The sequence below is a fragment of the Azolla caroliniana genome, unplaced genomic scaffold, assembly GCF_043228905.1.
Source record: "Azolla caroliniana isolate FFs.n. ecotype wild unplaced genomic scaffold, voAzoCaro1.0.p SCAF_7, whole genome shotgun sequence".
Lineage (NCBI taxonomy): Eukaryota > Viridiplantae > Streptophyta > Polypodiopsida > Salviniales > Salviniaceae > Azolla > Azolla caroliniana.
This window is the reverse complement of record NW_028230442.1, coordinates 20,828,712-20,841,332: the sequence shown is the minus strand read 5'-3', so window position 1 is coordinate 20,841,332 and position 12,621 is coordinate 20,828,712. Positions and strand designations below refer to the sequence as shown.

The window sequence follows — 12,621 nt, the reverse complement described above, 5'->3', positions numbered from 1 at the left end:
TGTTGTCGCTGCTGCTGCTGACGCCGCCGTCGCCTGCTGCCGTCGTCGCCGTCGTCTGTCGACGGTCGTCGTCGTCTGCTACCGCCGTCTGCTGTCTGCCGTCTGCTGACTGTTGCCTGCTGTTGCCTCCGTTTTCTGCCGCTGACGTCTGCAGACTGTCGCCGTCGTCTGCAACTACTGTCAGCTGCCGCCGTCGTCTGCAACTGCTGTCTGCTGCCGTCGTCGTCTGCAACCGCTGTCAGCCGCCGTCTGCTGCCGCTGCCGACTGTCGCCGTCCGCCGTCGTCTGACGTTTAACGTCTGCCGCCGTCGCCGTCGTCGTCGGTTCTTGGCCATCGTCGTCACCCGTCGCTGTTGTGGGTAATCGGTGCCCTTGTCGCCGTCGTTGTTGTCATCGGTGTCGACCGTCGCTATCACCTACACCTCTTACGGCGTCGTGACGAGAGAGTACAAATGTGCTTCTACACTTGTACCTAGCGCGCAAGACATCGATGCTCGGCTAAGTTTTTTCTGCCCTTTTTGACTTTTTCTTTCGTTTATTCTTTGAATTACAACATGACTTCTCGACGAAACCATAAGGAAACACACGACGAAATGATAAGTAAGGAAGAATTTTTAGATGTCCTTAACCGGTTAGTAAAATTTGAAAAATGGGCGAAAGAAATTGAAGCTGAAAAACAAAAAGATAAGGAAGAAAAAGAACTACTTTTTGCGGAAATAGCGAAACTTAAGGTAGACAATGTGAACCTCCGAAAACAAGTTAAGGACCTCGAGATATCTAGGGAAGATGGTGAAATATCTTCCCTAGAGGATATTAAGGACGAGATAAAAAAGGTTAAAGAAGAGGTTAAAAGTGATATGGAATTAGCTAAAATTGGGTGGGTTGATGTAGTAAAACGTAATATTAAAAAAGAACTAAAGGATGAAAACATTGTAAACACTACCCTCGAGGAAGAAAAAATGCGTCAAGCTCGACGCCTAAATGTACGAGTTACTGGGCTCAAGGAAGGGGCATCTCCGGATGAAGATGCACAAACATTAGGGAAAATGTTAGGGTACGAAGCCCTACCAATCACTAAAACCTGGAGGGTAGGGCGTGACACAACTAAGAAAAGAGCTTTAGTCCTTCAGTTTAAGGACTCAGAATCTAGAATCGCCTTTTTTAAAAAGAGACCAATTCTTCGAGGCTTGGGCGGGGAGCCTATCTACCTCGATGAAGACTTGACCAAGATGCAAATTGAGCATCGTAAAACTTGTATGCCACGAGTCATACAAGCTCGTAAAGAGGGGCATCGTGCCTTCTACCGGGACGGACGTGTCATAATAAATGATCGTGCCGCCAATTGACGGCGTGTGGCCCATGTGACAGATAATAAACTTAGGATCACTTTATGGAACTGTAACGGCGCACTTTGGACACATCCTGGCCGTCTAGAGGAGATTTTGAAAGTATCTGATATACTTTTTGTAGTAGAAACACATCAAAGCCCAAATCGAGGACTGCCACGAGTTGACGGTTTTCGTTGGGAATCTGTCTTTAGACAAACCTCACGTCGACACACTACTAGAGGGTCTGGGGGGGTTGCGATATTATTTCGGAAAGAGATAAATAATAGGATAGAAATACTAAAGTCAGACCCAGAAGCCCGTTTTATGTGGGTGAAAGTCCTCACTAGTAAGGATCAGGTGATATTTATCGCAGTTTGTTACTTCCCCCCGAAAGGGTCCCGCTACAATATGGCTGGAGAGGCGAGTATAGTTGATGAAGGAACGCCACATGGGCCTTCTCCATACGAACCTTTGTCGGATGACATAATCCGATATTCTTCTCAAGGGGAAGTCTTCCTGGTAGGAGATTTCAATGCGAGAACCCAGTCCCGACAATGCACAATATTTCAGATGGATAGAAACCTAGAAATGGTGAATGTCGACCCTTTAGCCTTAGGCATAACACGTACATCGAAGGATCAAGGTGCGGATGCCACAAGCTTTGGCCATCATCTGCTTGAACTTGGAAGCCGACACCAGATGATCATATATAATGGCTTAGCCAAGTGGCCGGGCTCGGAGGAGCTCACATGTTTCCCACATGGAGGAGGGGAAAGCACCGTTGATTATCTAATAGGACGCCCTGAAGCTACCCACATGGTTAGCTCCTTCCGGGTGGCCCCATGCCCCATTGGGGCAGACCATACCTTCCTATACTTTGAGCTAAAATGTGACACCTCCCACACCACCAACTCTAGTAAACCAACCCATCACACTATAATACATTTCACGCATGAGCTCGCGGACATCTACTCTCGACATGTTCAAGCCCATCTTTCCTCGTTTGATTCTTCCTTGCCTTTAGAGAACCTCACTACAGAACTCACACACATCCTTCACTCAGCCGCCACTAGTAGCTTCCCATACACGAAAGACTCCAATCATAGTAGAATAGGGTCTATGCCACAAAACAAGTGGTATGACGAGGATTGTAGAGAGTTGTATAGACAACTTAAAGTATCGCGACTCAGTGGTACTATCTCCTTAGTACAGGCTCGCAAAGAGATGCGCAAGATGACACGTCGTAAAAGACGAGCTTGGGAAGCATCTCAATATTGGGAACTCTACCATATGCTCATGAGTAGGGATTGTGCCCTTGCATGGAAGAGACTACGGGAACCGAGACCACAAACACCCATCGAGGATCCCAATATTTGGCACACATATACCGAGAGACTCTACCATGTCCCGAACCAACCACCCATTCCAATGCCCTCCACACCTCGACCTACCATGGGGACACTTTTCACGACCTCTAGGGTCACGAAGGTCATAAAAAAATTACAACATAGGAAATCCATGGACCACACAGGATTGCGAGCCGAGCACATCATATATGCTCGAGAGTGCCTAGCTCCCCTTCTCACTCTAATCTTCAACCGCGCCCTCGCCGAGGGTTTTCCACCACAATGGGCCATGAACACTGTGGCCCTTATACATAAAGGAGGGGACCCAATGGACCCAAATACATATAGGACCATTATGATAGGTCATACGCTTGCTAAACTATATGGTGCAGTAATGGAAGCGGAGCTCAGTGATTATATGGAAACATTAAGTCTTCGAGCACCTGAGCAGGCTGGCTTTAGACGAGCCTTCTCCACTATTGACCACATCTTCACACTTAGGTGCTTAATTGACCAAACAAAGGCTCGTAAGAAGAAACTATATTGTTGCTTTGTGGACTTTCGCAAAGCCTTTGATACAGTTCCTAGGGAGAGGTTGTTTGATAGACTTAAGAGCTTGGAGATACCAAATGACATGATTTGGGCCATTTATGCCCTATATGAGCAAGTCTATGGGCACGTAAGATGCCCAGGTGGCCTATCCGATTGTTTCACTAGCACCATTGGTGTAAAACAGGGTTGCCCCCTATCACCGACTCTTTTTGGGATCTACATTGATGAGATCACTGATTTTATTGCTCGTAAGGGAGGCAAAGGAGTGGCTATTGGGGATACGCAAGTTAGTCTCTTACTCTACGCAGACGACATTGTCTTGCTCTCGGAGTCGGAACACGACCTACAAAAGCATCTTAATGCCCTAGATGACTTTTGTACACAACGAGGACTGGTAGTGAATCTAGCGAAAACTAAAGTCCTTATCTTTCATACATCGTCCAGAGTTAGGAGTAAATGTCACCTCATCCTCTCTCATAAACTAGTTGAGGTGGTGGGATCTTATGTATACTTGGGAGTCACTTTTAGTGCTCGCTCAGGTAAATTCTCGATGACCCAGGCAGCCAAAGATAGGCTAACGAGAGGATATGCATCCCTCTCACTCTTAGAGAGACAATGCCACCAAGCATACTTTCAAGAGCCACGGACTAAGGGATGGCTTTTCGACTCATTAGTGACCCCGTCCCTCATGTATGCATCAGTAGTATGGGCTCCAGGTCTACCATCTTTCATGTGGACGCAATTGGAGAGACCTTTAGTGGTGATGTTATCACGTCAACTCCGAAGCAAATCGACAGTACCACATGACATTATTAGAGCGGAGTTTAGCCTACCCCCGATGTTAGTAGAAGCACTCTTTCAAGTGGTAGCTTTTATTCATCGGATACATAGTCAACCACAAGATAGGATATCCCGTCGAGCCTTTGAGGCATCCCGATCCTTACATGTGTCTGGAGACACCAACTCTTGGTATAGCATTGTGGTGAGTTGGTTATTTGCAAATGGCATAGACATTAATAACCTACCTCCCCTTAAGTACAACCATGGGACTGATCAAACTTTAATCTCTCGTGAAGATCGTAATAAAGTGATACGCCAAGAAATATGGCAAATCTACACTCGATACAAATGGATCACCCCACGAGAGCCACTCCCATCTAAAATGGTGTACTATAAGGAACACTTCTTGCACTTCTCTAAGTTAGGGTTTATTACACGACTAAGATACCTAGATACTTTCTTATCAAATGCACTAAGGGTGGCCATTGGACAACTTAGGATATCATCTCACCAACTTGAGATTGAGAATGGTCGAGCTAATAGAGTCCCTAGAGAGGAAAGGCTATGTAGGTTATGCCACATAGAGATAGAGGATGAGTATCACTTCACATGCAAGTGCCCAACTTATGCCGAGATACGGGCGGAATACCAAGACATACTAGGACCCTCTCCCACCCTCTCCAAACTATTAGATACCCCGAGTGTAAAGAGACTAGGTAGGTATATCTTAGAGCTAAAACAACATAGGGAGGATAAATTACAAAGTGTTAATCATAACCCTTTTACTACTCATCAACATGTACCTAGTGTAATTTTTCAGGAACATGGGGAGACGATGAATGTGGATACACTTATGCCGCTCGGCCTCTCCCTTGAGGAAGCAGAAATACAAAGAGCAACCAAACGTCCTCGGATGTTGGGCTTCAACACAAGTCAACGTGGAGTAGAAAAGATTAAGAAGATAAGGGAACGTGAGCTACGTCGACTCGAAGCTATGGTTGGGGTACCTCTTACATGGGGACCACGGGCCACATCCACATCATGGCAACCCTTTGACCCCCCGCTTCTCTTCGAGAGACTTGGATGGAAATGAAATTAGGCCTAGTATAGAATCATTCTCATTGTAGAACATGTTTGTTGTTTTCTTAGAACTATTTAGCTTAAACTCTATTTTATCTTATTTTTATTTTTACTTTCGATGAATGGGTAAATATCCCATTTTTGTTGTACACCTTTTGTCTCATGGGCCAATTTTGGCCTTAGAAGACGTTAATATATCTTTCTTTTCTTTCTTTCTCTCTCCATCATTTATTTCCATAATTAAATGTGAAGTACACCCACAATTCCTTAATGAGATGCCAAACATCGGCATATTTCATACTTAGACACTAATTGGTGACACATCTCCATTTTTCTGAAATGCAATTTCATTATCTCTTAATTTTTGAATTGCGTAGTGTCATGCAACATATTTAACTAACTGACAATTCACTTATCAATGCTTGAGCAAGCAATGAGAATAATATACCATTCACTTAACTTTTCCATACCTTTTCTTGGTCATAAATTATAATTGATCAAATGTCTTGTCACTAAACGTATTGCCCAAGAGGTTTGAAAATTGAGGCTATAATATTCATAAAGATTGCTTTTTCTCTAACCTTTCTATGAGTTTTGTTCTTTATAAGTATTTTGAATTATAGTTTTAATTATTTGTTCACCTAATATTTGCATGCATTATGTGATGTTGAAAGGTATTTTAGGATCCTAATATTTGAAAAGTATCACGGCGAAGATAATCGGTAGGCATTTGAATCAATATTAAAGTAATTTCTTCATGAACTTTATATATAAAATAATTCTTCAAGATCTAATTGCAAGTAAGCTTGTGTTACAAGTAGTTGTGCCTTTTGTTTTATTGATGAATAATTTTGTACTACTATACCGAAAAGATTCAAAACACCATAAGAGAAACTTCGCGCAAGGAGATTGGAAGCCGTACGACATCCAAATCGTGCATGCTTTTCTTTTTTTTTACAATGATATAATACAAATTTTTTTTTTGGTTTCCATAACAAAGAAGAAGAAAATCATATACATACATAATGAAAATTTGAGTTTCATCACGTGATTCTCATTGTTCCACAAACGCTTCAAAACTAAAGAAGAACATGTAACTATATATTATAGGGAATATTTTCTATTCAATACAGATACGCAATACGGTAAAAATTGTCAAAGTCAGAAGTTGAATCCATGGTCTCCATTGGGGTGGGTCATGGAGTTCTCTCTCTCTCTCTCTCTCTCTCTCTCTCTCTCTCTCTCTCTACACCCGAGATGGTCTTACATGTCCACCCAGAAAATATGCCGAATCTGTCTTTTTTAGGTCAACGGCAGAGTCCCTGTCTTTCTTGTGCAGTTAAAAACAGAAAATATGAGGAACCTTCCATGCACGTGTGTCTTACGCGTCCTGGAGTTCTCTTTCCGCTACCACTTCATTACTCTCTCTCTCTCTCTCTCTCTCTCTCTCTCTCTCTCTCTCTCGATCTGTGTGTTTGTATACCTACAATGGCGAAAATTGTTTGTCCAGGTAAGCTTTACTTGTGCTTTAGGGTTTAGTTAGGGTTTGGTATAGAAAAGAGCGAATTACTAATATTTCATCCTCTGTCTTTTCTGTGCAGCCAAACAGATCGTGGAGATCCATGTTAACGCACAAAAACCTGACCATGATAATTGTACCAGGATGATGGAGGATCCTTATGAATAATATATGGTATGGTATTCATGAATCTTGGGCCAAGAACCATCCATTGTGCAATTATAATGGAACGATGCAAATTTTTGTCACAATTAATGTGTGAGAAATCATCTAATGCCGATTGCTTAGAGCCATTTCTCAGCACACTAATGGTAAAAGAATAATCATATGGTTGCATTGCCATACAATGGATGGTTATTGCCGGAAGATCATGAATGCCATCCTATCCTATAAGATGTTGCATGCACAGCTAGAAATAGAAAGATTTAGCTAGCCAATTGAGAAAATTCCAAGAATTGTATTCTATTCTCTTCGTTATCGTGTAGGTAAGGAGACTTTGAACGTGCGTATCGGAGTTTCTGATGGTGGTGATGTTACCTTCTCCTACACTCAAAATGACAAACCCACCATATCTCCAAGTCAACCAACAATGATGACCGATGATGAGGAGAATCAACAAGAAGAGTTGGGCAATGTCTATAGTACCACTACCATTATCGAAAACTTGCCAGCACAAGAAACAGGTATACAATTGTTAAAAATTAACATGGGGAGAGAATTTATGCAGGCATTGTGCCCTATAGGAAGGACAAGAGGAGGGTCATCATGAATACTTAGAGATGGTATGGTATTCATGATTGAATGAGGGGTGGTGATGAGAGAGTATAGGGGGTCACCGAGTTGCAAAATAAAACAAGACGAACTCAATTATGTATAAACAAGGAAAACAAGATTGATTGATGAAGAAGTAAAACACTAAATGAAAAGCTCTAAATATTACGACCTGGGAATTGTAATGGGATATAGATGTTTAAGAATATGATGGGGCGAACGCTAATTATATGCAAGAAGATATGGAGATAAAGAAGAATGAGGTAACTGTCACACAACTAACTTTTTTGTTTCCTTCTAAACATCATCTCACTCTCCATATAATATGACTTTCCCATACTTCATCATTCTTATTAACTTCAATTAAATTCATTTCTATTTGAAAATATCTACAAAAACCATCACATATTGAATACCTTTCATGTCTAGCCACTCCATCTAATGCCTCATCTTGGAAGGCCATTGAATAATAATGTCGTTTGGGTGCTACATTCAATGGTCTAAAATCCACACATACTCTCCATTTCCCATTGAAAAATGTATATCTCATTACATACCCCATAGAGGGGTTTATATAATACATCCAATGTAACGGTTACATGACTGTTATAAATAAGACCGTTACACATTCTTGTACACATGCACATAATTGTGCACGTGTCCATACACATACTCATCCTCACACACTCATTTACTTTACACATACACATTAGCCACATCATTACACATACCCTTATGCCTCCCCGTATATTCTTACGGGTAACACATGGCACACCTATGGGACAGTGCATTGCACGGTGAACCCACTCGCCATGACAACTCTTCGCGACCGGAACTTTATCGGTCGTCTCAACAATCGGAAATCCCTCGATCGGATCACTGCTCTACGATCGATAACTTCGATCGGAGCTTTGCTTGACTCGAACCTTCTCATTCGGTCAACACAAGTCGTGATTGGATCATACACCAATTGGCTAGTTCCCTGTGGCATGGGTTGTGAAATCGTGTTATGCATTTGTGTATTCTTTCTTTCATCATGTGAAGTGAGTTTTATATTTTGTACCCTTTGGTCTTTAAAATTTTGCGCTCAAAGTTTTTAAAATTTGTTTTCAAGGGCCTCCTGTTTTTTTTTTTTAAATATTCTCTTCTAGCCTCCAGTTTTTTTTTTTAATTTCATCTTTTGCCTTTAAGCTTTTAAAAATTTGTCTTCTACCCTCAAGTTTTTGAAATTTGGTCACATGACCTCGAGCTTTTGAAATTCCATCATCTGCCCTCGAACTTCTGAAATTCGGTTTTGATGCCCTCCAATTTTTGAAATTTTGCGATCTGCCCTTGCGCTTTTTGAATGCCCCTCTCTTCTTGCTTCCATTCATATTCCCGCCTTTCACTTCTAGTGGATCGCGGCAGCTTCGGCAATGACGGCAATGATTGCGGTGTTGATCTCTTCATCAAGAGGGGAGGGAAGAACCACACAGTTGATCCTTCCTTCTCTACCTCAGATGACCCTCAATTCATGTACGAGGACCATTCTGATGCAATAGTAGTATTGGAGTTTAGGATCATTGAAATACTCACAAACTCTGATTTTGCTATGAAAACCTCACTTGGTGGTGGATAATGATCCACACCAGCCCATAGAACAAATGGGTGAGGATCATCATTTTGCAACTACATTCTCCATCATTCTTTGTGTAATATGCTGAGGGATAGGTACTAAATGTCTCTCGTACCAACTCATCATCAGAGCTTTCACACTAATTGGGAGTAACCTCTAGGTGGGTGAGCTTTTGCTAAGTTTATGGGCATGTATCATGGCCCTCTCCAAACCATTTCTCTATGCAAAACTCTCTCATAGGTTTGTCCAGAGGATATGGTGATTGGATCTGACATTAGTTGTAAATAGATAGGGCATCGAAATTCCTCTGGTGGTATGGAAGAGAGTCGTAAACAACTCCATTGTTTACAATTCTTTTGGGATGGAATTTAGAGCAACAAAACTTTGAGCTAAAGTCACTATCTTGCCCATTAGTACTGGCTTCAAAACCCCTTTCTAAAGGTGATGGAGGACAAGAGCTCATTGTGCCTTCAATCAAACTCTCGTCTATACTTGTGGGTTTCTGTGCTTTAATATGCTTGCAGAGGAAGAAGAAACAGGATGGTTGCCGCCTCTTCAAGCCGACCTCGACCGAGAGCTTTACTACGATTCCTATCTCTACGCCACGCTCAGCCACATCTCGTCAAAGTCATCATGGAAGACATCCAAAACTAGATCCCATTCCCATGTGTCCGACAGGCGGTGAGGATTTGAGGATCGATGCAAGCTGTGAGACTGAGGAGGAGGCACGACAATTGCTTGATCTTTACCTAGCAGATGCTTCCCTTGTACAAATCCAAGGTGCAGATGTTCGCCTATACATCAGACAGATCGACAAAGACAAGGCGACGAGTCTGATGGATGTGATGCACTCCTTGATGGTCAGGGGCAGCAGTGATGGATAGTAGTAATACGCGATCAATCTTCTGCCACCACCGAATCAGGCCTCTACATCTCAGGAGGCTATACATGATTTACCAAAAGCCAAAGATGGAATGGGAACTTGCTGATCATAGCCATAGCCAGAAATGGCGATGGTGATGGAGATGCAGATGGAGCTATGGCGTTTCTTGATAGGGATATGGAGCGAAATCGGGATGATTCGTAATACCAACTCAAGAATCAAAATAAACAACACCACAACACAAAAAGAGAGTACACCAAATTTTAACGTGGAAAACCCAAAAATTGGGAAAAACCACGGGAACCTTAGGTTCCAAAACAAATTCACTAATTTCTGAGTGTACAAGGCGTATATAGCCTCAAGAGTTTACTCTAGAGATATGCACTTATATTTCAAGGCTACCGCCTTGGATACAATGTTCACTCTACCAAATAAGATAAACAACCAAAAGAAAAACCCAAAAGAAACACAAACAAGTAAACCTGTTACGAGTAAATGGAAGAGTTGCTGTGGTCCAAACAGCACCTCACTAGATCTCCGTCTTTACACTTGCAACGAGTTCTCGTTCTCGATCACCTTGTTCTCGAGCTCTCACACTTGTTCACTTGTTCACTTCTGATTTCTTGTGTCTTCTTACACACCTCTTTTTGTCGAATCTCTGTTTTCAGCCTCTTAGATATGTTTTCTTATGCACTTCGTTTTTCTCTATCTTTCTCTGTCTTTCTCGAAGACTTCCCTCTCAGTTTTCTGTTTTTACTCTCTGTTTTTCACTCACAAAATCAGATTGTATCACACTTGTATATTCTCTGTTTTTTTTCTGCACTCTCTTTCGTTGTAATAGTTTTTTTTGCGTCTGCCCCTCTTCCCTCAGCCTTGTAGGGCAACGTCCTTTTTCGAATCTGTTTTCACACCTAAACAAAACAAAACAAAAAAGACACACGCCCAAAAACATACAAAAAAGAAAGAGAGGAAACATACATAAATACATATATATATATATTTAAATGTAACTAATTAGTTTTAAGTTGTATTCGGCGTTTAGCCGACTTAACATTGTGGGCTCCACTTGAGTGGACAGGCCCCAACAATTCTCCCCCTCCATCTCAAGTGGGAGGCACAACTAGGTTTGCCTTTTGTTTGCAAACTTCAAGCTTCTCCCTTGACAAACATTTTGTCATCATGTCAGAACCATTCTCATTTGTGTGAATCTTTTCAATGTGCATTTGCTTTTCTTCAAGCACATCTATAATCCAATGGTATCTAACATCTATGTGTTTTGACTTGGAATGAAAGGAAGAATTCTTACTTAAGTGTATAGCACTTTGGCTGTCACAATACAAGATGTATTTTTCTTGAGTCAGCCCCAACTCTTGTAGGAATTTCTTTAGCCATAACAATTCCTTACTAGCTTCTGTGACAGCAATATACTCGGCCTCCGTTGTGGATAATGCCACACATTTTTGCAATCTCGATTGCCAAGAGACTGCTCCCCCTGCAAAGATCATTAGGTAACCAGATGTAGACTTTCTGGAGTCAACATCACCAGCCATATCGACATCTGTATATCCATCTAATATAGTTTGGTTCTCACCAAATTTTAGACAGACTCTTGAGGTACCCCTCAGATATCGCAAGATCCATTTCACTGCTTCCCAATGATCTTTTCCAGGGTTTGAGAGGAAACGGCTCACTACACCAACTGCGTGAGCAATGTCCGGCCTCGTGCATACCATAGCATACATTAAACTGCCGACTGCAGAGGCATATGGTATTTGTGTCATTTCTTTTTGCTCTTCATCACTCGTAAAGCATTGAGCTGAGCTAAGTTTAAAGTGGCCCGCGAGTGGAGTGTTGACCGGCTTACTCTTAGCCATGTTGAATCTCTCAAGTACCTTCTCAATGTACTTTTCTTGAGATAGCCAAAGTCTTTTATTTGCCCTGTCCCTGGTTATCTTCATCCCAAGGATTTGCTTGGCTGGTCCCAAGTCTTTCATTGCAAAAGATTTGCTGAGTTCCTTTTTCAGCTTCTCAATCTTGTTGGTGTCTTGACCAACGATCAACATATCATCAACATACAGGAGCAAAATGACAAAATCCCCATCTGGGAATTTCTTAACAAACACACAATGGTCTGTGTTTGTTCTATTATACCCATGGTTCAGCATAAAAGAGTCAAACTTTTTGTACCAAAGTCTAGGAGCTTGTTTTAGGCCATACAAGCTCTTATTTAACTTGCATACCAGGTTTTCCTTACCTTTGACTTTGAATCCTTTGGGTTGATCCATGTAAATCTCTTCTTCCAAATCGCCATGGAGGAAGGCGGTTTTTACATCAAGTTGCTCAACTTCCAGATCGAGACTAGCTGCGATCCCAAGTACAACTCTGATCGAGGACATCTTCACCACTGGTGAGAAAATCTCCTCGAAATCAATTCCCTTTTTCTGGCTGAACCCTTTCACAACCAATCTTGCCTTGTATCTTGGTTGTGAGCAATGTTCCTTAGTCTTGAGCCTGTAAACCCATTTGTTTTTCAGCGCTCTCTTGCCCTTAGGCAGCTTTACAAGATCATAAGTGTGATTGTCTAGCAAAGACTTCATCTCATCATTCATGGCGTCAAGCCATTCCTCCTTATGATCATTTGCCATAGCTTCTCTAAAGCTTTCTGGCTCTCCTCCATCTGAAAGCATCACATATTCATGTGGGCTATATCTAGTAGAAGGTCTTCTTTGTCTCATAGACCTTCTAAC

At 41.9% G+C, this 12,621-nt stretch overlaps 1 protein-coding gene across 1 annotated transcript; it reads left to right on the top strand.

Moving 5' to 3' along the window:
* Window positions 1–350: 350 nt before the first annotated feature.
* Window positions 351–1,348, top strand: LOC147862285 (uncharacterized). Its single transcript, XM_087322051.1, has one exon. The coding sequence runs from the start codon at window positions 555–557 to the stop codon at window positions 1,344–1,346; it is 792 nt and encodes a 263-aa protein (XP_087178177.1). The 5' UTR covers window positions 351–554; the 3' UTR covers window positions 1,347–1,348.
* The last annotated feature ends 11,273 nt before the right edge of the window (window positions 1,349–12,621 follow it).